The 26,365-nt window shown below is 38.8% G+C and overlaps 2 protein-coding genes across 10 annotated transcripts in view; both read right to left on the bottom strand.

The window, feature by feature from the left end:
- The window catches only part of NEK5 (NIMA related kinase 5), a 71,066-nt gene extending 66,164 nt beyond the window's left edge, over window positions 1–4,902 (bottom strand). For 3 of the 6 annotated variants that reach the window (XM_079136159.1, XM_079136158.1, XM_079136155.1), the window contains exons 1-2: window positions 4,806–4,902; window positions 3,255–3,393 (exon numbers count right to left, since the gene is read on the bottom strand). In XM_079136159.1, the coding sequence (XP_078992285.1) occupies window positions 3,255–3,371 (117 nt within the window). In that variant the 5' untranslated portion in view covers window positions 3,372–3,393; window positions 4,806–4,902. Of the gene's footprint in view, window positions 1–3,254; window positions 3,394–3,478; window positions 3,693–4,805 lie in introns of those variants that run through there. The other 3 variants (XM_079136156.1, XM_079136157.1, XM_079136161.1) reach the window with 3 other exon arrangements.
- A 2,224-nt stretch (window positions 4,903–7,126) lies between these two features.
- Window positions 7,127–26,365, bottom strand: part of NEK3 (NIMA related kinase 3) — a 32,190-nt gene continuing 12,951 nt past the window's right edge. For 2 of the 4 annotated variants that reach the window (XM_079136176.1, XM_079136177.1), the window contains exons 6-16: window positions 25,681–25,748; window positions 25,504–25,590; window positions 23,769–23,823; window positions 21,023–21,223; window positions 20,207–20,279; window positions 16,421–16,467; window positions 12,585–12,681; window positions 12,060–12,209; window positions 11,091–11,225; window positions 8,383–8,509; window positions 7,127–7,874 (exon numbers count right to left, since the gene is read on the bottom strand). In XM_079136176.1, coding sequence (XP_078992302.1) covers window positions 7,790–7,874; window positions 8,383–8,509; window positions 11,091–11,225; window positions 12,060–12,209; window positions 12,585–12,681; window positions 16,421–16,467; window positions 20,207–20,279; window positions 21,023–21,223; window positions 23,769–23,823; window positions 25,504–25,590; window positions 25,681–25,748 — 1,125 coding nt within the window. In that variant the 3' untranslated portion in view covers window positions 7,127–7,789. The remainder of the gene's footprint in view (window positions 7,875–8,382; window positions 8,510–11,090; window positions 11,226–12,059; window positions 12,210–12,584; window positions 12,682–16,420; window positions 16,468–20,206; window positions 20,280–21,022; window positions 21,224–23,768; window positions 23,824–25,503; window positions 25,591–25,680; window positions 25,749–26,365) is intronic. The other 2 variants (XM_079136175.1, XM_079136178.1) reach the window with 1 other exon arrangement.

A 26,365-nucleotide genomic window follows, 5' to 3' on the forward strand; every position in this document is an offset into this window, starting at 1 on the left:
AAACCGGAAAGCAACTCACAAAAAAAGAAATAAAATAAAGGAAATAAATGTGATCAATAAACAGGAAAAAATACATCACTCAGCAATCAAAGGAATAAAGCTAAAACAAAATTGGCAAAGATGAAAAGAATGTTAACAACCACTATTGGTCAAAGAACAGCAAAATAGACACTCATATTTCTGGTAAGTCTATAAATTGGTAAAATCTTTCTGTAAAGGTAATTTTATAATATATAATATGAAATTTTAAAATATTCCTGTTTTTGAATAATTCTCCTAGAAAATTATTCAAAGGAAAGAATTAAAAATGTGCCTGAGAGTTATACAAAAGCCTTTAATATAGTGTTTTATTGCTAATGTTTAAATTACTCTATTAATATACACTGTGAATTTGTTTGTTTGTTTGTTTGTTTGTAGTGCCAGGGATCAAACCCAGGACTTTGTGTACTACACCCTTGCTTTACTACTGAGCAACACCTCTAGCCCTAAAGTCCATTTATGCATTAAAAATAGTCTGAAAAGAAAAACAAAATTAAAAACCCCTACTGAGCTACAACACTAGCCTTTCTTATTTTCATTTTGATTCAGGGTCTTGCTAAGTTGACAAGGCTGACCTTGAATTTGTGATCCTCAGCATCCCAAGAAGCTGGGATTGCAGGTATGTACCATCAGGTTCAGTTTGGAGAGAAATTTTTTAAAATGCTTATAGTAATTAAGAGAGATGTCATAAATTATGTTTGTTTTGTTCTAAAAGGTTTTATTTTCCTCTTTGCTTTTTTTCAAAATTTGTACAATGAATGTTTTTACCCTTATAATTAAGAAATGATACAGCATGTACAAGGACCTGTGTTCAATCCCAGAAATGCCAAATAAAAGAGAGAAAGGGTGACAGAGTAGAGCAAGAAAAGATACAGCACTTTTTTTTTTAAGCAATACATAAAAAAGAACATGCTTAATAATGGTAGGATGATGAGAGAAAATATTAGTTTTTTTGGTACCTGTAACAAAATAAGCAATTTAAATTCTGACCTAGAGTTACTGAGTGGTGAGGCACTGGAGAGATGAGAATAAATGTAAATTTCACTAGTCAAGAAATAATGAAAAGCTATATTAGAGCAGAAAGGAAGAAAGAAACAATAAATTTTTTTGTAATCAATGTTAATACTGTGACACAGATGTAACGGGCAAATCCGATAGCATAAAGAGATATGGGAAAGTGAGAATATAAGTTCTAAAATAGCGTTCTACTTATTTATGGAACACAAGTGATGAAAAAATTAGCATTTCACTAGAAGAACAATTTTTGATTATATTAAAATCGGGATAGATGCTATGAAATGAATTGATAAATATTTTTATTAAAAAATGGTTCTGTTTTTCTTTCTTCTGGTGCTGGAAATTCAAACCTCAGGCTTGTGAATGCTAGGTCAGCACTCTGCCACTGAGCTACATCCCCAGCTCCAGAAGTTTTATATTTTTGTGCAGCCATTTTTTCTTTTTGACTTTATGAGTTCCAGTGAAGGTTGCAAGGGCCTGGCTTCAGTCTTATCAAAATTGTACTATATGGCGCTGGGGTTGTGGCTCAGTGGTAGAACCTTGCCTAGCATGTGTGAGGCACTGGGTTTAATTCTCAGCACCGCATATAAAAAAAAATAAATAAATTAAATAAAGGTACATTGACAACTAAAAATGTATATAAAAATTGAATTATATGAAAACTGGAGCCATGAGAAAGCTGTGGAAAGACCCAGGGCATTGACAAATGACCTAAGGCCATATGACAAAAAAAAATAAATAAATAAAAAGCAAATTCAAGGAAGAGAAAGAGTCCAGGATATTTAGTAGATAATTAGGATTTGGAGAGAGAAAAAACTCCCAGATGACCCCAAGGTTTGGATCCAAGAAAGCATAAAGTCATTAACACAGTACATCACATGGGAGGTGAAATGGGTCTACATATAATGGTGGGAAATTCCTACTTGGTTTTTAACTACAATTATGGTAGCTAGCTCCAAAATGATCTTGATGAGCCTTTTCCTAAATTCTGTCTTTTTATTTATTTATTTATTTTGGTACCAGAGATTGAAACCAGTGACACTTAACCACTGAATCACATCCCCTGCCTGTTTTTTATTTTTGATTTTGAGTTAAGGTCTCACTAAGTTGCTGAGTCTGGCTTTGAACTTGCTGAGCTCCTGCCTCAGCCTCCTGGGCCACGGGATTACAGGACCACACCCAGCCCTTGACGTAAACTCTTGATGCACAGAAACTGTGAGATAATTAATGTCTATTGTTTAAGGAACTAATTTCAGAGCATATGTTACGTAGCAATAGATTACTAACATAACTATTACTTAAAGATATCTAGCTGGAAGGTGCAATGTGGAATGAGGGAGCAGGAAGTGATGGGGCTGGAGAAAGTTTTAAGAGTAATCTGCTTAGTGGTAAACACTGAAGTGAAATGAAGTGATTACCAGGTGACTATGAGCAGAAAGAGAAGGTCAGCGAAGGGCAGATGACTGGGGACATAGAGAGTGAGGAGAGAGAGAGCCTCAGGAAGAACAGTCAGATAAAAAAAGTGAGTGAGCAGAACAATGCCATAGAAGAGGACTATAGCAGGCTCCTAGAGTAAGAGGACATTATGACTATACCATGGATCCTTCAAAGGGACCTATTCTAACGTACAAAGCTGCTCTCCCCGCCCTTGTGGGTGCAGCCATTTTCCCGCCTCCCGACTGCCTTCAGTCTGTGAACATCCTGGCTAGCTATTGGTTCATCAGTCAGCTTGCAAGTATCCTTCTCCCTTATTGGTCCCCTGTGAGGGGCAGGATTCTAACCATAGCTTCACCGCCATCTTCTCTCTCTTGCTTTTCTCTCCCCCTGACTTGCTTTCTTTCTCCTCCTTGCTTTCCACTCTCTCTAGCACCCGCCCTTTTTCATTCTCTTTCTTTTCTTCTCATTTTCTCTCTTACCCTGCAGGGAGACACTCTGTTTGCTTAATAAACTCCCTTATATGCTTTCCCACATCCGGCGTGGTTTTCGTGGGATTCCTTACACCTATATTGGCAAATAAAGCATTATCCCTGAAGTTAATCATCTACACATGAGGTTTAATTTAGGTTTGGGTAACTTTTAGGGGGTTTCTTTTATAACTTTAAGAATTGTGGTAAAATATATAAAAACAAAATTTATACTATTTTAAGCATTTTAAGAGTACAATTATTCTTACAAGAATTTGAACTTCTTAACTTTACCTTTGCAAAATTGATCTCTTTTATGACACAGTGCTTGCCATCTGATTTCTCTGTAGCCAAGTATGCTTTTCCAAAGGCACCTTCCCCAATGACTTTAATCATGTCAAATTTATCCATGGTCTACAGTGCTCAGAGGTTTCTGGGAATAAGTAACGAAATTTTACTGCACACTTCTCATGACAATAAAGTCAGAAAATTGATGACTAAAATGTAAAAGAACTCACTTTGTTAAAATTTCCCTTCCAACTTTGCAAAGACCTCAGAGTCACACGATTTCCCTGTGCCTGCAGGTAACAATTAAGGTGAGGCGGCTTGGTGGGCTCCAAGGTCAGACTTGGGTTGTAGATCAGCTTTGATAACACTCTCCCATTGTGACCTTGAACAAGTCACTAAACCTTGCAAAATCTCTCTCTTCCAACTTTGAACTGGAAGTAATACCTGTGTTGAAAGTTTGTTCTGAGAAGGAAAGATCTCATATACCTGGTGCCTGTCACCTCAGTAGAGGAAGAATGTCCTTATGCCTGTGTGGTAGCACAATCAAGCCCTTCTCGGTGAAGCGGTACTGCCCCAAAGAGGAAACTTGTAAATTGATACGGGTTTTCAGCTCTCCCCACGGAATCAGAGGCATTATAGTATTGTGGCAGTTACTAGTTTTGACAAGCGAAGGTCTGCCCTACACAATAAAGGATTGCCCCCACGGCCGCTCAAACTTGGAAAGTCTCCCCGTACATTTTTATGTGTGGAAGAATCTGTTCACAATTACCTGCGGCTGGACCCAAACTCTATATTACCTCTAGACATAATATATTCCCCCCCACCACAGGTGTAACTAACATTGTATAACTGCATTTCCTAGGAATGCAACTAATATGTAAATGAAATCACGATTGCATTTTGGAACTTTACCAAAAATTGTTCACCATTTTGGAAAATCACGCCCTCCATTGGCGGCGCTGCTCCTGGTATCGGAGACCCAGCAATCTGGAGCGGTCGCCACGTTCAGGTGACTACACTCCTACTTCTGTGAGTGCAGTAGTGCTACGCACTTACAGAGGGAAATACATACTTTGTTTCCTTCTACTTCCCTTTTATGCAACAGTTAGAACTGTTTTTAAAAATCGGGTGAACAAGATAGGCTGTTTTCGAGCAATATCATGTCAGGGTAGCAAGTGGGGACCAAAGCATTGCCAGCGGAGACTACGGACCTTAGAGGACTGGGTTCTGAGCCAGGCGGGAGCGCAATCCCGGGGATCCAGACCACCAGCCCTGGAACGGGGGGCGCGCGATTTTCCCACCAAATGGCAAGAGTAAGTGAAATCCCCTAGGCTTAAAGGGGGCTTCTCCTTCAGGACCACTCTTGGAGGTTGCAGGCGGGTGGGCTCTGGAGTTCCGCGTCTTGCGTGTTGCCATGGAGACCGACACCACCTGGCCATAAGGCAGTTCCTCGCCTGCCCTGCGCCCCAGGCCGGTATTCCATCCCTCTCCCCAGGCGTTCCTGTAGCCCCGAGGCAGCTCCAGCTAAGGACTAACTGAGGCCCGCCCGCAGGATACCTGCTCCGCGGGCTCTGCTGCGCCAGCAGAGCGTCCGGGTGGATCCGGGTTCCCCAGGCAGCTGAGATTGCCCGGCGGCCGGGGCGGAGCCGGCCGCGGAAAACGGGCGGGGCGCTGGGCGGGAGCGACAGGACGCCTGTCTGTGCCATTCACCCTGAAAAGAGGGTAGAGACCTGGGAGAAACACGACAGATCACTGGCTCCCGGTGCCTTAGGTTACGACCGCTAGCACAAGAATACTGCTCCCCGCTCTTGTTTACGGAGCACCTGGCATACTTTTTCTCTACTCTTTTTTTTAAACATAAATTTATTTGGCAAGAAAAATGTATTTGGGGGAAGTAAACAAAATGTTATTTTATATCATTTACAACTAACAAAGACTGATTCTGACAATTTGATCATCAACAACAGACTTTTTCCCAAAGATGCATTGTTTATATATCCAGAAGAAAAAGGATTTTCCATAGTGCTCATAGGAATTGGTGCTCATATGTGTGTTATTTTCAAAATATTTTCTTGGTATGCCCCTAAATTAGACTTGTTTAGGGGGGGTTTTGTTGTCAAATTATTCCATGATTGGCACATTTTGAAAATAATAATTGGATGCTTTCCGTTCTTCTCTCCCCCAAATCATCTTCCTTGGAGTCTATTAAATTATATGCTTAGGTAAGCAAGGAAAAACTGCCTCCAAGAGAAGATGCCAGGATCATAAACAATGACCACGAAAACCAGAGACACCATCACTGCAGAGGCCAGAGAACCTGTCTTAGCAACGTGGGTCCCCAGTGCTCATCCACAGACATTTTCTCTATTCGTTGAATCACACTCCAAAGAGGTAGCCTCCCAGTTTTACAAAATGAACAGAGCAGAGATGGGAAGCGTGTTCTTTGCTTTTGCTGCGGTGGTGGTGCAGGGGATGGAACCAGATGCACTGCGCAGGTTGAGCTGGTGCTCTACCACTGAGGTACACTCAGGGCAGGAATGTGTTTGTTGTACAAGGTTGTAAATACTGTCATGAGTGTTTGTGAGACTGAGACCCAGTCCTACTCTCTGCCACAACGCGTGCCTTCCTTTGAGTCCACTTACAAACTGGCTGCTGCCAATAGTCTGCAAACTCGCCCTCTCACCCTGCCCCATTCCTGATCCACAGGCACATCCAGCTGCAGTCTAACATGGTTCATTGCCTGTTTAAGTAGTTGAAAGGATGTAACTTTCAGCAATGGTAAATACTGACACAAATAAAACACGTCCATGTCCAATGAATCTAAATACCTTGACTGTTTGACACCCACCTTTGTACAGGGCCCGGGATTAGAAGAGGGAAGCCCACAAAACTCTTTAAGAATCAGAAATTATGCCTGTAACAAGGATCCCAAGTTTGAGGCCAGCCTCAGCAACTTAGTGAGACCCTGTCTCAAAATAAAATAAATAAATAAACAAACAGAGCTGGGGATGTAGCTCAATGGTAAAGCACCCCTGGGTTCAATTCCCATCAGTTTTCCTTTCTTTCTCCTTCCTCCCACTTCTTCTTCCTTTCTTTCACCCCTGGTTCTTGTGATTTTGAATTCAGGGGTGCTTTTACCACTGAGCTACTTCCCAGTCCTTCCCATGGCTCCCTGCCCTTGTGGAGACAGGAAAAATTGCAGAGGATGGGCCTGGAACTTGCCATGCTCCTGCCTCAGCCTCCTGAGTCACTAGGAGGCATTTGCTACCACATTCGGTCCTTTCCTTTTTCTTAAAAACTATTAAGTGCTAAAAAAAAATCTCATCCAAATACAGATATAGGACCAGACGCTTTGTTAAAATTGTCCCTCAATTTTTGCCCAATTGTATGTGAAGAATCATTTACTAATTATCATTAAAAGTGTTTTATAATCATCAGCTGATAATTCCATTAGTCTTCTGAAATTTTATTGAAGCAAAAAATCCTGTAAACCATTAGATTTTCAAAAGAATTAATAATCCAAGACCAATTCAGCCTCTTAATAAGCATACATTCAAGTTCCCTTTAATTGATGATTTGGAAATGTTTACACCCTGGGGTAATGCTAAGATTTGAGATGACTGAGAGCTACAGAATATAGTATGGATGGAAACTGGAGTATCTGTAAATCCCTTTAAAACTATCCATGTCTGCCCTAACCTGTAAAATTTTCAAGAGTAGTGACCTAACTTCAAGGAGTTAACCATGACCCACCTCACCCTTCCCATAGCTGCTCCTCTGACTGGGTTCTTTTGTATATTCCGAGATTCTGTATTTAAGGATAACTACACAGAGCTAGGTCTTAAAAAACTGCACACATGCTGGGTGTGGTGGTGCACACCTATAATCCCAGCATTTTGGAAGGCTGAGGCAGGAGGATCACAAGTTCAAAGTCAGTCTCAGCAACTTAGTGAGGCCCTAAGCAATTCAGTAAGACCCTGTCTCTAAATAAAATACAAAAAAGTGCTGGGGATGTGGCTCAGTGATTAAGTGCCCCTGAGTTCAATCCCCAGTACCAAAATAAATAAATAAATTTACACATTATATTATAATTAAATGTATTTAGATTTGTAAACCTTTAGGAAATGTAGAAAGTTTTACATGGTAATAAACAGAAGTTGTACAATAGGAATAGTTAACACATGAGCTGCTGTAATTGTCTGTGGTTAGCATCCCTGCAAGGTAGGCATCATTATCCTCATTTTAAAATTATGAAAATTGGGGCTCAAAGAAATTAAGTAATTTCCTACAATCACACAACTAGTTAGTGGAAGGGCTAGCATCCAGTCTCTGTTCTATCAGACTGCAAAGCTCATACCCATCTGTCGAACCCTCTCACTTATGCTCACTCATAGGAGTTCTAGATTTTTTTTAAACTGTGATGCTAGTCAGGGGCAATTTTAAGCATCAGCAGTTCTCCCCTCTTCATCTATTCCAAACATGAATTCCTCATTTGAATGAAACATCTCTCCGGGGCACTCCAACATTCTGCCCGACAGGCGTTACCCGTGGCACACACCCTGCCATTCAGTTCGCTTCCTCAGTTCTGATACCCAATCATGGTGGTCGTCATCTTCCTCAAAGTCCCTGTGAAAAAATAATGTGGGTGATAAGCCTCTGTATTAAAGGTGCCATATGTATTCGTTGATAGAGTCAAAGCTGAACACCACTATAACAATATTCAAATTTTTTTAAAAAATGAGTTCCATAATGAATAAGAGAAAAAAAAACACAGTTCTTCCAAAAGATCACTTATTTCACTGTTTCTAATTTTTTTCAAAGCAAACTCTTATGTATTAAAAAATAACAAGTCCCCCAGTACTGAAAGCAAAACAAAACAAAACAAACAAACAAAAAACCAAATTGAAAGCTTATGTGCAGGACTCAGCCAGGAATTCTGTAATAAAACTGTAAGGCATTACACATCCCAAATAAAAGGTCAAGATATAAATGTTAATGTATGATGAAAAGTAATGTAACAAGTTCCTACTAAATCTGAAATTATGATATAATATGGTGTCTGCATCCATACACACAGACACACACACACAGACACATGCCCCAATTAAGGCCACTGAGGTGTATCACAACATACGTGTCTTCTTCATCCAGCCTAGGTTCAAGTCTCTCTGGATCCAAAGTGACAGAACTGTGACCTCCATCAACACTGTCTGATACCTCTGTTTCGTCAGACAGGGGGCCTTTCAAAAATCCTTCTGAACCTTGAGGGGAAGAGTAGCAGAAAGAAAGTGAACTTATTTATTTTTGAGATGGGGTAGGGGGTCTTACAATGTTGCCCACGATGGCCCCAAACTCCTAGACTCAAGCAGTCCCATGACCTGAGTTTCACAGGTGCTGGGACTACATGTTCGCACTGTGGCACCCAGCTAAGTATGCCAATTTAAACAGTGTCCACCTAGCATGGTTTTGGCACAAACAGGCCCAGAAAGCACGAGTATATGGATTAAATTTAAAGCAGTACTTTCTCAAAAAAAAAAAAAAACCCTCAGAAATTCACCCTAAAAACCTTCAAATGTAAGAACCTATATTAAGGTATTAAAAGTTATCTTTGGAAGTTGGATTAAAATTAATTTTTGTTCTTTTTAGTTTTCCTCTCCTTGGTTTTCACAATGGAGAAGAAGAAAAGTAAGGAATGAATAGATGGCACGTATACTTTTTATTTTTATTTATTTCTTTTATAATGCAGGGAATGGAACCCAGGGCCTCTCACATGCTCGAAAGGCAAGCGATTTACCGCTGAGCTACCCTGCAGCCCCCCTTTTTAACAACACTGCAGACAGTGATTACATTTGGATTTTTCGTTCATAGAATGAACACCTAACATAAAAATGCAGGCTAAGTCTTTATAAAACTCATTTCAAAATAGAGGACTGATATATTTTTCAAACAGTTAATTTCCTAAAACGAAAATCACTTCTTCATTGGACCAGGAACAAAATCCAGTATCTATAATTGCTAAGTCAAAACTTACAGTCCCCAAAATAAAAGGTACGGTCAAGGGCTATGGGTGTAGCTCAGTGGTAGAGCACATGTCGGAGGCCCTGGGTTCCATCCCCAGTACCAAAAAAAGAAAAAAGAAAGAAAAAGCACGTGCAGTCATGAACCTTCCTTAACATCTTTTGTCCACCCACCCACCTCCCCTCAGGGCTTCCATAATATTCTGTGCACAACTCTATCAGAACACGTACACCACAGAATGCCGGGCACAGCGGCTGCTCTCCTGTAATGCCAGCAACTCAGGAGGCTGAGGGAGGAGGATCTTAAACTAGAGGTCAGTCTCAGCAATTTAGTGAGACTCTGTTCCAAAATAAAAAAAAAAAAAAAAAGGTCTGAAGACAGTTCAGAAGTAAATCGCCTCTGGGTTCAATCCCATACTGCAAACAAAACAAAACAAAATGAAAAGCACACACACACACACACATTCTTAAATGCAGACCAGACCTTTGGTCTAGATGCCGGGTGGTATTGTGAAAGATTATTTTGTATAATTTTAGGAAAAATACCTGTAAAAATAATTTTTAAGTCAGATCCTAATTAGTCATCCTTTCCAAGCTCCATTCAGTGTGGGGAGCCATCCTTATCCAGCAGAATCAGACATGGCTGAGCCGTGGGACACTGAGGCCTGACTCCCAGGAACTGCAGCCATGGAGGACTGTCCCAGATCACCAGGGAGTACGTGGCTCTGTGTGGCAGTGGTTCACCATCTGGTTATACGATAGCTTCCCTGAGTGGATGGCTCCCCTAACTCCACCCCATCCTGTTTGTCACAGAAGAAGCCCCTCCGGGTCTTGGTCCCCTTCACCTGAGCAGTGGGTTACTCCATGTTGTTAGAGGCCAGATCTGGTATGGCCCCATCCATCACACCCCCTCTTATTTAAAAAGAATATTGGCTCTTGTGTGTTTATTGATTAGATAAGTTTATGGTTAATTAATTGATGTATAGCCAGGATTGTCCTCTGGCAGTCAACCCTTCTCTCATCCATGCTGGCCATGGCAGAAACCCCAGCAATTCAGTATACCAGAACTCAAGTGTACAACATAAGAAATCTGGGAGTTGTCACTAAGTAATGATAAATTTGCATGGCAAAAAGGGACTACTCTTTGTTTTTTTTGGTGGTCTTAGGGATTTCATCCAGAGGAGCTCCACCACTCAGCTACACCCTCAGTCCATTTTTATTTACTTTTTTTTTGTGACATGGTCTCACTTAGTTGCCCAAGTGGGCCTCAAACTTGTGATCCTCGAGCCTTAGCCTCTCAAGTTGTTGGAATTACAGGCATGGGCCACCATACTAGACAAAAACAGGGCTATTCTTGGGCTAGGTGTGTGGCTCAGTAGTAGAGAGCTTGTCTAGCATATGCAAACTCTGAGTTTGAACCCCAGCACTATAAAAAAAAGAGGGGAGGGGGTACTACTTGCTTATTAAAATAAGCACATCAATGAGCAAATACAAGTAAAGTGCCTCTATAAGCATTTTTAATTACAGCCTAAAACAGGCTAGAAAAGATTCAAGAACACCTAAAAATATAATTTTGCAACTTTATAATCACAGGGTTTCTGGTAAGGGAGAATGGAGAGTTATTACTTCATAAGGACAGCTTCAGTTTGGCAAGATGAAAAGAGTTTTGAAGACTGGTTGCACAACAATGTAAAAGTACTTAACATTACTGAATTGTACACTCAAAAATGATTTAAGATAGTCAGTTTTATGTTATATGCATTTGACCAAATTTCTTTTTAAAAAATGAAAGCATTACTATGATTCTACACTAGGGAGGAATTACCTGGTCGGTATATTGTGTACGTTTGAAACGCCAGACTGAGATCAGCATTGTTAAGGATGTTCAACAGGGTGTCAGGGGTCTCTCTGAGCCACTGCTTACGGGTATTATTTTCACTATACTTTATTATAGAACCACCTAGTTGTGAAAAGATAAAAATTAGTGCCAAATAAAATATTTTAGCATCTATCTTCTAAACCACTTCTACAAAAGTTAATTATATTTGACTCTCGGCTGAAGTTTCACTCGCCTATATGAGTAGCACTTTGATAGGTGATGCCAAATATTCTTCATAGATGGACATAAAATGCTAGCACAGTGAAAAACTATTAGAAACGATTCTATAAGTAATACTACTCAGTCTGACTACAGCTGGACCTCTGTATCTGAGTTTTTAAAAATTATACACACAGTTACACATTATACCATGTACAAAAATGCAGCCCCCGGAGAATTTATTTACATATGGTTTGTTATGCTTTTTATGGTAGACAGCAAGCAAATACCATTTTTCCCAATGGCTCTGACTGACAAATACTGTTTTTTTTCAGTGTTAGGTTCCATGTCCTCAGTTCAGAAATATTTTTTTAAAAAAATTAAGTCTGGACTGGGATCCTAATTAGAATAAGATATAGTCCATGCTTGTATAAACATATCAGAATAGATTCTACTGTCATGTATAACTAAAAACAACAAATAAAAATTTAAAGAATTAAGTCTGCACTAAACATGAGACTTTTTTTCATATCCCTTTCCCTAAATAATACCATATGATAACATATCTTGTATTAGGTATTGTAATCACATATATTGTATTAGGTATTATAAGTCACCTAGAGATAATGTGAAGTATACAGGAGGATGTGTGTAGGTTATATGCAAGTATTATGCCATTTTATATATGGGACTTGCACATTTGTGGAATTTGGAACCAATTCCCTGTAGATATCAAGGGATGATGACAACACTAACCTCTATCATCCTCTGCAGTTAAGCTGGAGGTGAGTATGGGTGCATTTTCCAAAGCTTTAAGAGTTGTACTAGATACATTTTTCTCCCACTGCCGCCTCTGAGGGCTTGGTGAACTGGTTTTCATGGAATGGACTGACAGATTACTTGATTCTAAAATGCAAAAAAGGAGTGTAATAAATAGTATAATATGCTATTATATTATATATCTGCAAGCAAGCAAATACCATTTTTCCTAAAGGCTCTGAATGATAAATACTATTTTTTTTCAGTGCTCGGGATCGAACCCTGGACCTCAAGCATGCTAAGCATACACACTAACACTGAACTTCACCCCAGCTCCTAATATCGCTCTCTCTCTCTCTCTCTCTCTGTGGGTAAATAAGATATTCCTGTAACATTAATTACTGAGTGAGCAAATAAATATCTGCCTATATACTTGCTAAGACCTACAAACATGAAAATTGGCATCCCTTTTATAGTCCCCAACTGCCCGTACAAGTAATGATTACAACTTGAATAACTTACCTTCTTTTCCTCTGCTCCTTAATGCACTTTCACCCATATTTGTATTAGTATTTTCAAAATTGAGATGGTTACATTTTCTATCTTTTCCTTCCTCTTGCTTTAAAAAAAAAGGATTTTAAAATATTGATTAAACAATGCTTGAATGTCTATGAAAGAGTAAACAAATATGCAATGTCAGGTGTTTTAAATATAAGCAAAATTTAATGAATTAAAAACCATGAAACCTGGGTGTAATGGTGTGGGCCTGCAGTCCCAACTACTTGGGACATGGAAGCAGGAGGATACAAAGTTCTAGGCCACCCTGGACAACTTAGTGAGACTCAGTCTTAAAACAAAAATTTAAACTAAAAAAGTTAGGGATGTAACTTAGTTGTCAAGTACTTGCCTAGCATGCACAAAGTCCTGGGTTTGATCCCCAGCACTGCAAAATAAATTTAACAAATGGTCATAGAACCCAAATATATGTATATGAACAGCCATATATGTTAGTAGCCATTAATATCAGTTATTACAAACAAGAAGAAGACATATAAAAATGACAAATTTGACAGATTTTTATTGAGAAAAAGAATAATGAGGACTGGAGTTGGAGCTCAGTGGTAGAGCACTTGCCTAGCATGCATGAGGCACTGGGTTTGATTCTCAGCACCACATATAAATAAATAAAAGGTCCATTGACTACTAAATAATATTTTTTAAAAAAATAATAATGAAAAATTTCAATGTGGTCTGCTGTACTGGGCTTGATGTACTATTAAAATAAGATATTTTTAAAAACTGATAAGAGTTGGGGCTCAGAAAACAATGCCCCAAAGTATGGCACTTTGGCATGCTGAGTATTTTGACAAAAGGACATTGGAAGACCACAGGAACAGCCTCAGAACCAATGTCTCTCATCCTTCCTTTCCCCCTAAAGCAAGTTGTAGAAACCAGAGTTCCTCTTCTGCACAGTGGGTCATAGAAACTGGAACCCCCTTTCTATAAAGCAAGCTATAATCCTAAATATATTACTCTGATTTTCCCCAAGTCTTTCTGTTTTGGGGATAGGCATAAAGAAATGTCCTTTCTCTGACCTACCTTGTCCAATAGTAGGTCATAAACCCTCATCCCTGAGGGGTCCTGCCTCATACCTGGGGGAAGTATAACCAAAGGCCTACAACCAAAGGCTAAGAAGAATGTTAACAGGCTTTGCTGGGTTTCCCCTTCAGTGCATTCCTATTAGGCCACACCCTTTTTGTCCAATCACATTTCTACATGGCTGCCCAAGCTTCATTGAACTTAAGCAAAAAATGGCTAGCTCACCCTGTGTGTTTGGCTCTTCACTCTGAAGGCTCCCATGTCACATAAAATTTTTATTAAATTTGTTATGATTGTCTTGTTAACCTGTCTTCTGTTACGGGGGGCTGGCTGTGACCCTTATGACAGGTGAGGAAAGGCATCATTCCTTTCTGCCTCTCTACTATATACAGTCAAAATATACCCACTTAAATCAATATATTTAAAAATTATCTAACCCCTCGATTTCATGGAGCAAAACGCTATCTAGCCTTTACTAAGTCTTCATATTTTTTGAGAAGGAATACATATTGCGGTACCCTAGATAGTCCCAGGCACACAGATTCTCAATTATTTTTTGAATGAATAAATAAACACTAGGCCTCGGCTGGCATATTGAGATTTCTTACTCTTAGGCAATGGTTGGTGCTCAAACTTCTCTTCCCACACATCTAGGGGACACAAACATCTTTATCACTTCACAGCTGAGGTTCACCATAGTGGTGATTTTGAAGCCCACCTCCTAAACACACTGGAATCTGACAGGTGCACTGGGGAGGGGCAGATGTCAACCCCCCCTAAGGATTCCAATCTTTACCTCCACTGAGAATCACTGCTCCCTGCTCCTCCAGCAGCCTCGGCACTTCTGCCTGGGGCCACTCAGAGCCGGCCTACAGGAATCTTTTTTCTACCTCGAGTCTCCCATTACCTGGATTGCTTTCTGGCCTTTTCTCCATTTTGTTTACATATGGTACCATTTTCATTTTGCCAACCCACTTTGATGTGTCCACTATAGCTGGAATAGCCAAATACTGCACAGTGATGTTTCAGTCAACAATGAGCTGCATATGCAACAGTGATCCCATAAGCTGTATCATATAGCGACATTATAGCTTAGTTTTTGTTAAGTACACTCTTTGATGTTTGCACAATGTTGAAATTCCCCAGTGACACATTTCTCAGAACATGCCCCTATTGTTAAATGACATATGACTATTAAAGTTACAGAAGTGGTTGCTTGGGCAGAGTTTGGGATCATCTGCAAAGGGATCCAAAAACTTTTCAAAGGAATAAAACTTCTATATCTTGATCATGATGGTGATTGTATCAGTGTATAAATAAAATTACCAAAACTCATTAAACTGTACACTAAAAGTGGGAAAATTTTATTGCATATAAATTATGCTTCAATAAAACTAGAGAGAAAAAAAAACAGATATTACCATGAAAAACTTTTTATAAGTACAGCAGCAGGATATATTCCACTTATTGCAACATAAGAGTGGGGCACTATTTAAAACCTGGGGTTCATTGAAAAATTTACAATTACTAGTACATTCCATAATTAGAAAAATATGTTGTCAGGACATCTTCTTCCTTTTTGAATTAGAAGGTTAATTAAAATATTGAAGAAAGAAAAAAAATCACCAATAGTTGCTAAGGTGGGTATGATGGCATGGAAAGTGGATTGGCTGCTACTATTCATAACATTATTACATCTTTAGTGTAAAAGAGTGTCACAGCTGCCTGGGGCGGGACCTTGAATGAACAGGACCTTGAGTGGCTGGATCAAAAATACTAATTTGATTCTTGGGATGACAGAGAGGCACTACAAATTTTTGAACAGAAAAATGTCAAGATCAAAATAGTGATTAAGTACTATTCAGCTATAAAATGAAATGAATTCTGATATGACATGGATGACCACAGAAAACATCATGTGAGTGAAAGAAGCCAAACACAAAAGGATAAATCCTGGATGATTCCACCTATGTGAAACAGCGACAGTAGGCAAATTCATAGGTGTCTATGAATAGATTAGGGGTTACCAGGGGCTGGGTTGGGTTTGGAGTGAGGAGAATGGGTAGTTACTATTTAAGAGATACAAAGTTTCTATTTGGGGTGATGAAAAGTCTTAGAAATAGTGATAATGGTTGTACAATGTTACAAATAACACTGAATAATGCAAAATCTGCCATTTCGGCCAATTTTAAGCATACAATTCAGTAGCATAAATTGCATTCATAACTGTACAACATAAATATAAATATATAAATTTATATTCATATAAATATGTATAAATGTATATATAATTTATATCATATAAATATATAAATTTATATAATATAAATATATATTTATGTTGTACAGTTATGAATATATACACGAAACAAACCACAATTTTTAAAATGACAGAATAATACATATTTTCATTATTATTGAAGGCAGGATAAAATTCTGCCTTCACATCTGTATTGAAACCACTGCCATCAGTAATTAAAACTGGAAATACAAGCAAAATAAATGATGATCTACATCATCATAAATGATGATCTAAAGTTCAAGATGACAGCTACCTGTTACTTCACATGCCAAAAGATGAAGAACTACTTATTTGGAGGTCATGGTCTTCCAAATACCCAATGGAAATTTCATAAATTCAATTTTTTCTTTTTTTGCAACTCTGAGATTGAACCCAAGGCCTTGCACATGCGAGGCAAGAGTTCTACCACTGAGCTACATCCCCAGCACTCACGCACATTTAATTTTGAAGCACTTACCATCATGCTCATTTCATTTCCCAAAGCTTTCATCATTCTGCTGGGATCTAGTTAAAAAGAAGAAGGCAGAAAGAAAGCACCAGAAGGCTGATCATATTGTTTCCTGCATGAAGTTTGAGAAAAATGAGGGTTTTAAAGGCAAAGAGCCAAAGCATTAGCCTCAAGAGGGAAACAAACTTTAATTGTCTGGTAACACTCCTCAATACTTTAAAGAAGGTATTTCCTCTATTTTATTCCTAATATGAAAATCCTGAATTTGAGAGACATCACTATTCACTTATGCCTATTCATTTCTGCAGGAAGAATAACACACACTGCACACTTGAAGGTCCTCATCCTCCTTTGCACATGCCACCTAGTGGAGTCTGTATTCTTGAGAGTGGCAGGTGGAACAGGTGTCCATAACAAGAAGCGAGATGCTTTACTCACTCTCAAAGGAACAAGCAGAAGTCAGGAAGAACTCTGGCATCCAATCCCTTTGGCAGGGACAGCTCCTGCTCTGTTTTCCTCTGGCACAGCCCTGCAGTTCATGTCCCTGATTCATCAACATTTTAAAAACTCCATTGAACATCTATGATGACAGGCACTGAGAACACAAGAGTGAGCACGTTATGCTCACTCCCCGCCCTCACAGTCCATCTCACTGTTCAGGCCTCACTGCCTACACACTAAATGGAAATGCCACCGACAGATGGTCCCGTTATGGTGACACGTCTCTGACTCCCTTTATTCCTCTCTTTTGAGAAACTGTAAAAACTACACTTTTCCAAACAACTTCTTAGTCTGTTTTTTCTTCCCCAGTGTTTCCCACTATCCTGGGATGTGAATAAATTCTACAAAATAATACTTAAAGTAAAATTAACACCAAAGCAAAATGGTAAAGCAAAGGTAACTGGTAGTCTTAAGAAATGGAGAAAAGGTTGAATTATACGACTTAAGGGTTTATGTCTGTGATATTATGATATACATATTTTGGTTTTTGTCCATGGTTCCTGGCCCCCAACTCCCATAGCCTGTGTTATTTCCTAAATAACTAGAACAGTAACTATATCTTTTGTTAAATTATTTGGCATTTTTTTCTTGCTTTCTCAAGCAACTCTGGAATAGCTTCAGAACAATAAAGGTTAAGGATGGCAATGTCGGGGCACTTGAGGCCTCCAAAAGCAAAATCTCTCTCTCTGACCTTTTCCTGCCCTCTTTTTCCCTGCTCCTATTTCTCCCCAGTGCAGGCCATAGAAACTAGAATCTTTCTTCCCCAAGGTGAGTCATAGAAATTAAAAATACACTCTAATTTTGCCTTTCTGTCTTAGTGCTGACCATAGAGAAATTCTCTGTACTTCCTTATCTGATAGTTGATCATAAAACCCTCATTTCAGCTAGATGTAGTGGCATGTACCTGTAATCCCAGTCACTTAGGAGACTGAGACAGGAGGCTCACAAGTTTAAGGACAGCCTCAGCAATTGAGCGAGGACCTGTCTCAAAACAAAAAATAAAAAGGGCGGGGGATGTAGCCCAGTGGTAAAGTGTCCACAGTTTAAATCTCCAGTACCAAACAAAACAAACAAAAAACCCAGACCCCCATTTCAGAAGAGGTTTTGTTCCATGCCCAGGAGGAAGAAATATGCATAGAGAGGCCAAGAAGAATATGGACAGGCCTGGCTGACTGAATTCCCCCACTTAGTCAACTGGCATTAGGTCATACTCTTTTTATCCAACTGCATTTTGACACAGTTGTCCATGTTTCTGTGTCTCCATAAACCTCCAAAAGGACAGGGTTGGGAGAGCTTCTAGACAGCTGAACATCTGGAGGCTCACGGGAAGGTGGAGAATTAACCCCCATGCTCAGAGGTGCTCCTAACTCCGTGGAGACAGAACTACTGTGCCTCAAGGCCTGTGTATCTCTTCATCTGGCTGTTCATTTCAATCTTTTTTTTTGGGGGGGGGGGGGTGCTAGGGAGCAAACCCAAGGCCTTGTGCTTGCAAGGCAAGCACTCTACTGACTGAGCTATCTCCCCAGCCCCCCCATTTCAATCTTTTAAAATATTCTTTATAAGAAACTGCTAAACTTAAATATTTCCCTGAGTTCTGTAAGCTACTGCAGCAAATTAATCAAGCCTAAAGAAGGGGTCATGGGAACCCCAATTTGTAGCCAGTTGGTCAGAAGTTCCAGAGGCTCATACTTGGAACTGGTGTCTAAAGGTCTAATGTGGGGTCAATCTGGGGGACTGAGAAATGACAGGTAGACAACCTGTGGGAAATGACAGGCAGACAGTATCAGAACTGAACTGAATTAGAGGACACTCGGCTGGTGTCTGCTGCAGAGTTGACTGTTTGCTGGTGGGAGGAGAAAGCTCTACACAATTTAGGAATACAAAAATGATCTACGTTATGACTGTGTAGTATGAGACACTGAATTGGATTTTCCTCTATATCCTCATAACATCCTTCCAAAACATTTAAAAGTTAACTTTCAGAAAACAAAACTGTTTTTGGTGCTGGGGCTATAGCTCAGTGATAGAGCACTTGCCTAGCATGCTGAAAGCTCTGGATTCAATTTTAAAAAAAGGCTGAGGCAGGAGGATCTCGAGTTCAAAGTCAGCCTCAGCAACTTAGATGGTGTCTCAAAATAAAAAATAAAAAGGCCTGAGGTTGTGGCTTAGTGGTTAAGCACCAGGGTTCAATCCCTGGTTAAAAAATAACAACAGGGGCTGGGGAGATAGCTCAGTCGGTAGAGTGCCTTCCTTACAAGCACAAGGTCCTGGGTTCGATCCCCAGCACCCAAAAAAAAAAAAAAAAAAAAAAAAAAAAGGAAAAAATAACAACAGAACAATAGCAACAACAAAAACCTGATAAAAAGGCCCATGTGGGGCAAGAGGGTTTGCAACAGGTCCCATCAGGTAGTGATCTACAGTTCTTAACTCTTCTCTCTTATTCTATTCTATTATCTATTCATATCTATTATCTCTGTTGAACTTCTTCAGAAGGAAGTCATTGATGATAAATGAAAAGGAAAAAAAATTGTTTTGAAAAAATTTGGAGATGACAAGTTCCAAAGGGATGATAAATTTTATCGGATACTTGCTCAGAATAGATTGTAGATGTATGAATATTTTATGCAGTCACTATGTGGATGGTTCCTAATTTTTGAAAAGGCTCTGATTTTTATTTATTTTTTAATTGGTACATTTTTTTAGAGCAGTTTTAAGTTCACAGCAAAAGTGAGTGGAAAGTATATGTAGCTCTCGTTCCCACCCAGGCATCACCTCCCCCACGACCACCATCCCACATCACATGATATGTTTGTTACAACTGATGAACCTACACTGACATCGCTACCACCCAAAGTCATAATTCACAGCACAAAGGACTCTACTTTTGAAAAGTTCCCTTACATGATGATCGTTTAGAAACTTGAGGACACATTTTCCTATAAGATTAGCATCATATTTTCATGGATTCTTGGCCAGCCCAGAGAGGCCTTCTACCTAACCCACAGCCTTCCACACTAGGGTAAATAAGCCAGGGTAAATAAGATACTAATAATGAAACAGACAGTAATCTTTCCATCACTAAACTATTTCAAGTAGACTTTTTTTTGATCTCTGGAAAACTAAAGGACAGTATAAGATCCAGTAGCGGATCATGTCTGAAGTAGCAAAAAGTAAATTTTGAGGAACATTTTTGGTAATTATTTCTAATAACTTGAAAATTACATATTTCTTTTCCCTTTCCCTTTTTACTATATTTTTAAGAGTGCTTAACAATAACTTTTCCAAAATCCTTACCATTTTTTCTTGGTGTATTCTGTTTACAAATTTTGGTTTCATCTAATATTTGTTCTCCATATTCTGTAATGATCTGAAATTTAAAGTTGAGAATTTAAAGATGTGAAAAATACTTTTCTTTAGACACTGCTATCACGTCATTTTCTTTTCTTCTTCTTCTTCTTTTTTTTTTTTTCTTTTCTTTTGGTACTGGGGATTGAACTCAGGAGCATTCTACATCTGAGCTACAGTCCCAGTCCTTTATAAATTTTATTTTAAGACAGGCTTTCACTGAGTTGCAGAGTATGGCCTCAAATTTGAGATCCTCCTGTCTTAACCTCCTGAATAGCTAGGATTAAGTGTGTGTGTCACTGTGCCCAACCTGTTACTGTTTTTTAATCATCCACGTGCTTTAGCACAGAATATGTAAAAGTCAAAAATAAAAATGCCACGTAAGAGTACATATAGTAGTGGTTGAGTGCAAAGATCAGTGGTAGAGCATGTGCTAAGCATGCCCAGGGTCCTAGATTTGATTCCCCAGTACCAAGAAATATAAAATTAACTTTAAAAAATGAAAGTACATATAATTAAGACATAGAGACAAATACAGATATTTATATGAGTCTAGAAAAACATCTGGAAGGATAAGTAAACTGTAACTGTGATTATTCTTTGAGTATAGCATTCTGGGAGGGAGAAGAAGAGGGAAAGAAAATCTTTTATTTTTTTAATATACTTTTGAATTTTTTGAATTTTTTACAGGTAAGTAATTGTTCAAAAGATAAATCATTTTACCATCGACTTGAAAACTGTGCATTCAAACAAATGGCATCCTACCTCAGGGGGTAAGCACTTCTGGACTAGCCGAGCTAAACTGCTTCTGGAGAGCAGAGTAGTAGCTGAAGGGCGCTGAGAGGGATTCCTTTTAAACATCTGCTTGACAAGGTATTGAAGCTCATAGGAATAATGAGATGGCAGGGGGCGGACAGACCCTTGACATATTTTGAGGATAAGACTTTTCCAACTGTTTGCCTGAAACTGAAAAGTAAAAACTGAACTTTAAAAGTAGATACAGGGAAGAAAATGGAAACTTTCAAGAAAATGGAAAATTCCATTCCAGATGAATAGAATTCATATTCATATAAATTATTTTAATTTTATAAATGGACCTGCTGTCGGGTCATTTTTTTTTTTTCTGTCTAAAGTGGGTCTTAAGATACAATTCTACAATATGATGGTGGTTTAGAAGAAAGGTAAACATGAAAAGTAAAAAACCTCCCCTTCTAGAGAAAGGTTTCCCATCAGTGTTTATTTTGGGTATTTTATTATAATAATCTGTAAGTTTTTGCACTTACACATTTGTACTATATTTGAAAATCAAAGTGATACAGACATATGGCTTTTTAAAAAGTCAGATGATACTAACAGGTTTATACAAAGTATAATATTACTTGCCCTATCCCTTCCCATGGCTTGCTCCACAGTAACAAGCACTTCAAACATGTCCAGAATCGTCCTTTTCCACTCCAAAATTCTTCTTACCAGTCAAGTCATTAAAGCAGCTATTGAAGTGTGACAGGCAGCAGAGTGGGATATGAAATGACATACTGGAATAACATCTGAAAAGTTTCCAGAGGCAGGGGGTGGTACAGTGTTCACCAAGTGTGCCCAAGGCCCTGGTTCAATCCCCAGCACCAAAAAAAAGGTTTTCAAAGTTCACTATTTCACTATAATAAATATTTTGGAGTTAACATTAGATATCAATCTTTGTAGCTTATGAAAAAACATGTTGCCATTCTGCCTTCAAAGTGTTTTACCTTAAAAATTAAAAAAATACAAATAAGGACGTGATAAAAAGTCTAAGGATATAGTTTAGCAGACTGCTTGTGTAGCATGTGTGAGGCCCTGGGTTCAATCCCCAGGACTGTAAAAAAGAAACAAACAAAAACAAATATTTTTTGCCCAAGATATGTTTAGAGATTTTAATTCAATTAATCTGGACGGGCAACAGCATCATTAAGGGTTCCTCAAGTTGTTCAAACTGTGCAACCAGCTTTGGAAGTCATTTGTACTCAAGAAAGAGGGCCTCTCAGTAACAGTGCATGTCTTCAGTTTGAGTTATTCTCCTCTTGGGGTGCTGAAGGGCTGTTTTCAGCCATTCACTCTCTCGAGCTCTATGTGCTCTCAAGCACATCTGTAAAAAGGCTTGGTAGATATAAATTTCAATCTATGCCCCAAGAACAGTTTGTTTCTATGTAAAGTTAAGACCCAATAGGGATCAGCTCCATGATTATTGTTGCATGCAATAAACAGTTGCTGAACAAGCAGGACAAGTTATTTAACTTCTCTTTTTGTTAAATTACTACTTAAAATATCTAGAAAAAAATACATATTAGGGTAAAGTCTATTCCTGAATTTTAGTTAGGAAGTACATACAACAGGAGAACCCTAACTATAAAAAGATGAGTATAAAAATGGTACTATAACGCTGGAAAACAGCTTGTGGGTTCCTTAAAAAGCTGAACTTAAAACTCTCATATGACCTGTAATTCCACTCTTTAGTATATACTTCAAAAAATGGAATCCGGAATTTTGGATTCTAACAGATAACTGTTTACCCATGTTCATTCTAGAATTATTCATAATAGCCAACATGTATAAAGAACCTGTATGTCCATCAACAGAAGAGAAGATAAACAAAACAAGACATCTACACATAATGGAATATTATTTACCCATAAAAAGGAATGGAATTCTCCCACATGCTACAACATGGAAGATCCTTGAGAACATTATGCTAAGGGGAATAAATCAGACATGAAAGGAAAATATTATACAATTCCTCTTATGTGAAATATCTAGAACATGCAAATTCATGGAGATAGAAAGTAGAAGTTAGTACGAGCCGAGGGAGGAATGGGAGTATGATTTAAAATGTCAGAGTTTCTTTTTGGTGTGATGGAAGTTTTGCAAATAGTGATAACTGTACTATATTGTGACTATAATTAATGACACTGAATTGTATGCTTAAAATGGTTAAAACTGAAAATTTTATATATGTTTTAAAAAAATAGCAAAAAGAAGGAAAGAAGCTGGGCACCATGTGTGTGCTTCTAATCCCAGTGTCTCAGGAAGCTGAGGCAGGAGGATCACACGTTTCATGTCAATCTCAGCAACCTTAAGACCCTGTTTCAAAAAAAAATATGGGCTAGGGATGTATCTCAATGGTAAAGCATCTCTGGGTTCCTCTTCTTCCTCCTTAGTGGTAACACCCCTCTTTGGGGGTGGGGTGGAGAAAAAGAAGAGGAAGAGGAGGAGGGGGAGGAGGAGGGAGAAGGAAAAGAGGAAGAAGGAAGAGAAGGAAAGAAAAACTGCATACAGAACCACAGAAACTAAACACTGACACTTTATCAGTATATATATAAAGGGGCTCGAGAAGGCAAAGATGATAACAATGGCAACATGAAACTTTCCATAATGAATTCACCCTAGGGAAGCAAACTGCTAGATGGGATTTGGTACATTCCTTAGGATTAGTTAGATATGACAGCAAGCTGCCATTTGTTTTGCACACCATACTTACTGGATGCTGAAGGGTACAGAGTTCATACAGAATGCATCCCAAGGACCAGATGTCACTGGAAGCATAAAGAAACAATATAACAAGTGGGTTATGAGTTATATGAAAATATATATATTTTCTAATAACAAAAAATTAAAATTATCCTACTTTTAATAAGTAAGTATTAAAACAAAAGAGCATTTTGTTCTAATGCTTAGATAATTTCTAAGAGTAATGCTCACAATAAAGCTCTCTGCTCTTCAAGCCCACCCCTCTAAATCAAAGTGATATGATACCACTTAATCAGCATTTGGGAATTCAGGAGCAAGAGAGAGTATCTGTGAACTAAATAATCACACTTAGAAAGACTCTGAAGACTTCCAGGGCAGTTTCCATCAGACGGCTCTGTACACAGCGCCAGCCTGTGAGGGCTTCTGATGGGCAGCTCTCTTCCTCACTGCAGTCTATGCCTGTTAGCACTAAAGGACTGAGTTCTTTATGAAAGACCAAAAATGTGGGCTGGGGTTGTGGCTCAGTGGTAGAGCACTTGCCTTGCACATGTGAGGCATTGGGTTTAACCCTCAGCACCACATAAAAATAAATACATTTAAAAAAAAAATACTGTGTCCATTCACAACTATATAGATGTATTTTATAAATATATATAAAATTTATATATATATATATAAAAAACTTTTTTTTTTTTTTTTTTTTTTTTTGCGGTGCTGGGGATTGAACCCAGGGCCTTGTGCTTGCAAGGCAAGTACTCTACCAACTGAGCTATATCCCCAGCCCTAACATTCTTAAAAGAAAAAAAAAGCAATGAAAATGTGTCTGCCAGGCACTCTTTTCCCCAACAGACCTAAGTCTATGTTCCAGAACAAAGAGGACAAGACTACTCACTCTTCCACAAAGCAGCTCGTGAGAATCAGAGGAGTTCTGCAGCTGGCCCTATACCCTGCTTCCTCACACTGAGCATCTTCGGTTTCCTCCACCTCTCTCACCACCTAGTTGTCATCCAAGACTTTTTCTCAATAATACTTTTTTTAAATTTTTCAAGCCAAAGATCACACTCAGGTCCTTGTGTGTGCTAGGCAAGTGCTCTGCCACTGAGTTAAACCCCCAATACCTCAATAATACTCTTTTAATTTTAACTAATTTTCTTACCACCAGTTTCTGTCAACTTTTTATTTTTTTATTTTTTTGTAAATTGCAAATCTACAGAAAAGTTGCAAATGTCCACATGCTCTAACCTAGGTTCCCTAATCATTAACAATTGCTGTTTGTGTCCAGCATTCCTTTCCTCTATTTATTTGAATCTCTTGAAAAAAAGGTCATAGATATCAAACACTTAAATATCAGACCCCTAAGCATGTCTGTATCTTTGAAAAGAAAGGACACACCTCTCTCTCAAATACACAGCATTATTTTCACATCCAAGCAATTTAAACTTAATAATGTTAGCTAACATTTAGCCCATGCTCAAATTTTCCTGATTGTCCCAATAAGTCCCTTTAGAGCTATTTTATTCCCAATTCAGTGAATTCTACTTATCTTTTTCCTGTGGTGCTGGGGATCCAACAGAGGCCTCACACATACTATACAAAGGTTCTACTACTAAATTTTTTTTTATTTTGAAAAAACCAATATACTCCATACATCTGCTTTTGAGTGGCACCAGACTCTAGCATCATTTGTAGGATACCAGACTTGTGACCAAATGTTCACCCTTCCCCTACTTAAGTACACCACTTACCTTTTATTGTTATAAGGCAGGTTTTCCCAAATTTCTGGAGGCACATAATAAGGTGTTCCCACATATGTACAAGCAAATGCCATGGGACTAAAACCATAAACAGGCAAAGAACGATTAAAGAGCATTCCTGAAAACTGATGTTTTGATCATTGTTGCTATAATACAATAGAGACCTACTTGGAGAGAAGACGTGCAGATCCAAAATCTCCCAATTTTACTTTTCCATTTTGGGTGAGGAAGACGTTCTGCATTGAAAAAGAACTTAGATCATGTCTCCCATTATTCAAACATAGAGCAGAGGTCTTCAGAGTAGCTACCTTTCAAAGCCTGCCGCTGATAGAGATTAAGGGTAGAAATGCTGACAGCTAAGTCTTCCTAAGTCCCCCAAGTGGACTACAGCAGAATCCTTCTTGATAGCTACACATTCCCCTGACAGGGGATTCCGGATGTCTGCTTTGAAATCTAATATGGAAGTTTCAGGTTGTATCAGCAAAGCTGATCAACTGATTGGGAACCCGAGTTGGGAACTCTACTTCAGTGGCAGGCCCAGGAGTTCAAGGTGTGTGGGGGAGAAGGGGTTAGGGCACAGGTGATTGACTTAGGGTGTTTAACCACTGCGCTACATCTCCAGTCCTTTTTATTTTTTATTTTGAGTCAGGGTCAGGCCAAGTTGCTCTGGCTGGCTAGGAACTTGGGATTCTCCTGCCTCGGCATCCAGAATAACTGGAATTACAGGCATGCCCAACAGCACCTAGACCATGTTCCATCTGAGAACATACAGACTTAGCAAACTAGCACTAAAGGAAATATATTAACATATGCCACAAAAGAGATTTCAGTGACTTTTTCATAGGTAACACTT

The sequence above is a fragment of the Sciurus vulgaris genome (genome assembly GCF_902686455.1).
Source record: "Sciurus vulgaris genome assembly, chromosome: 4".
Taxonomy (NCBI): Eukaryota; Metazoa; Chordata; class Mammalia; order Rodentia; family Sciuridae; genus Sciurus; species Sciurus vulgaris.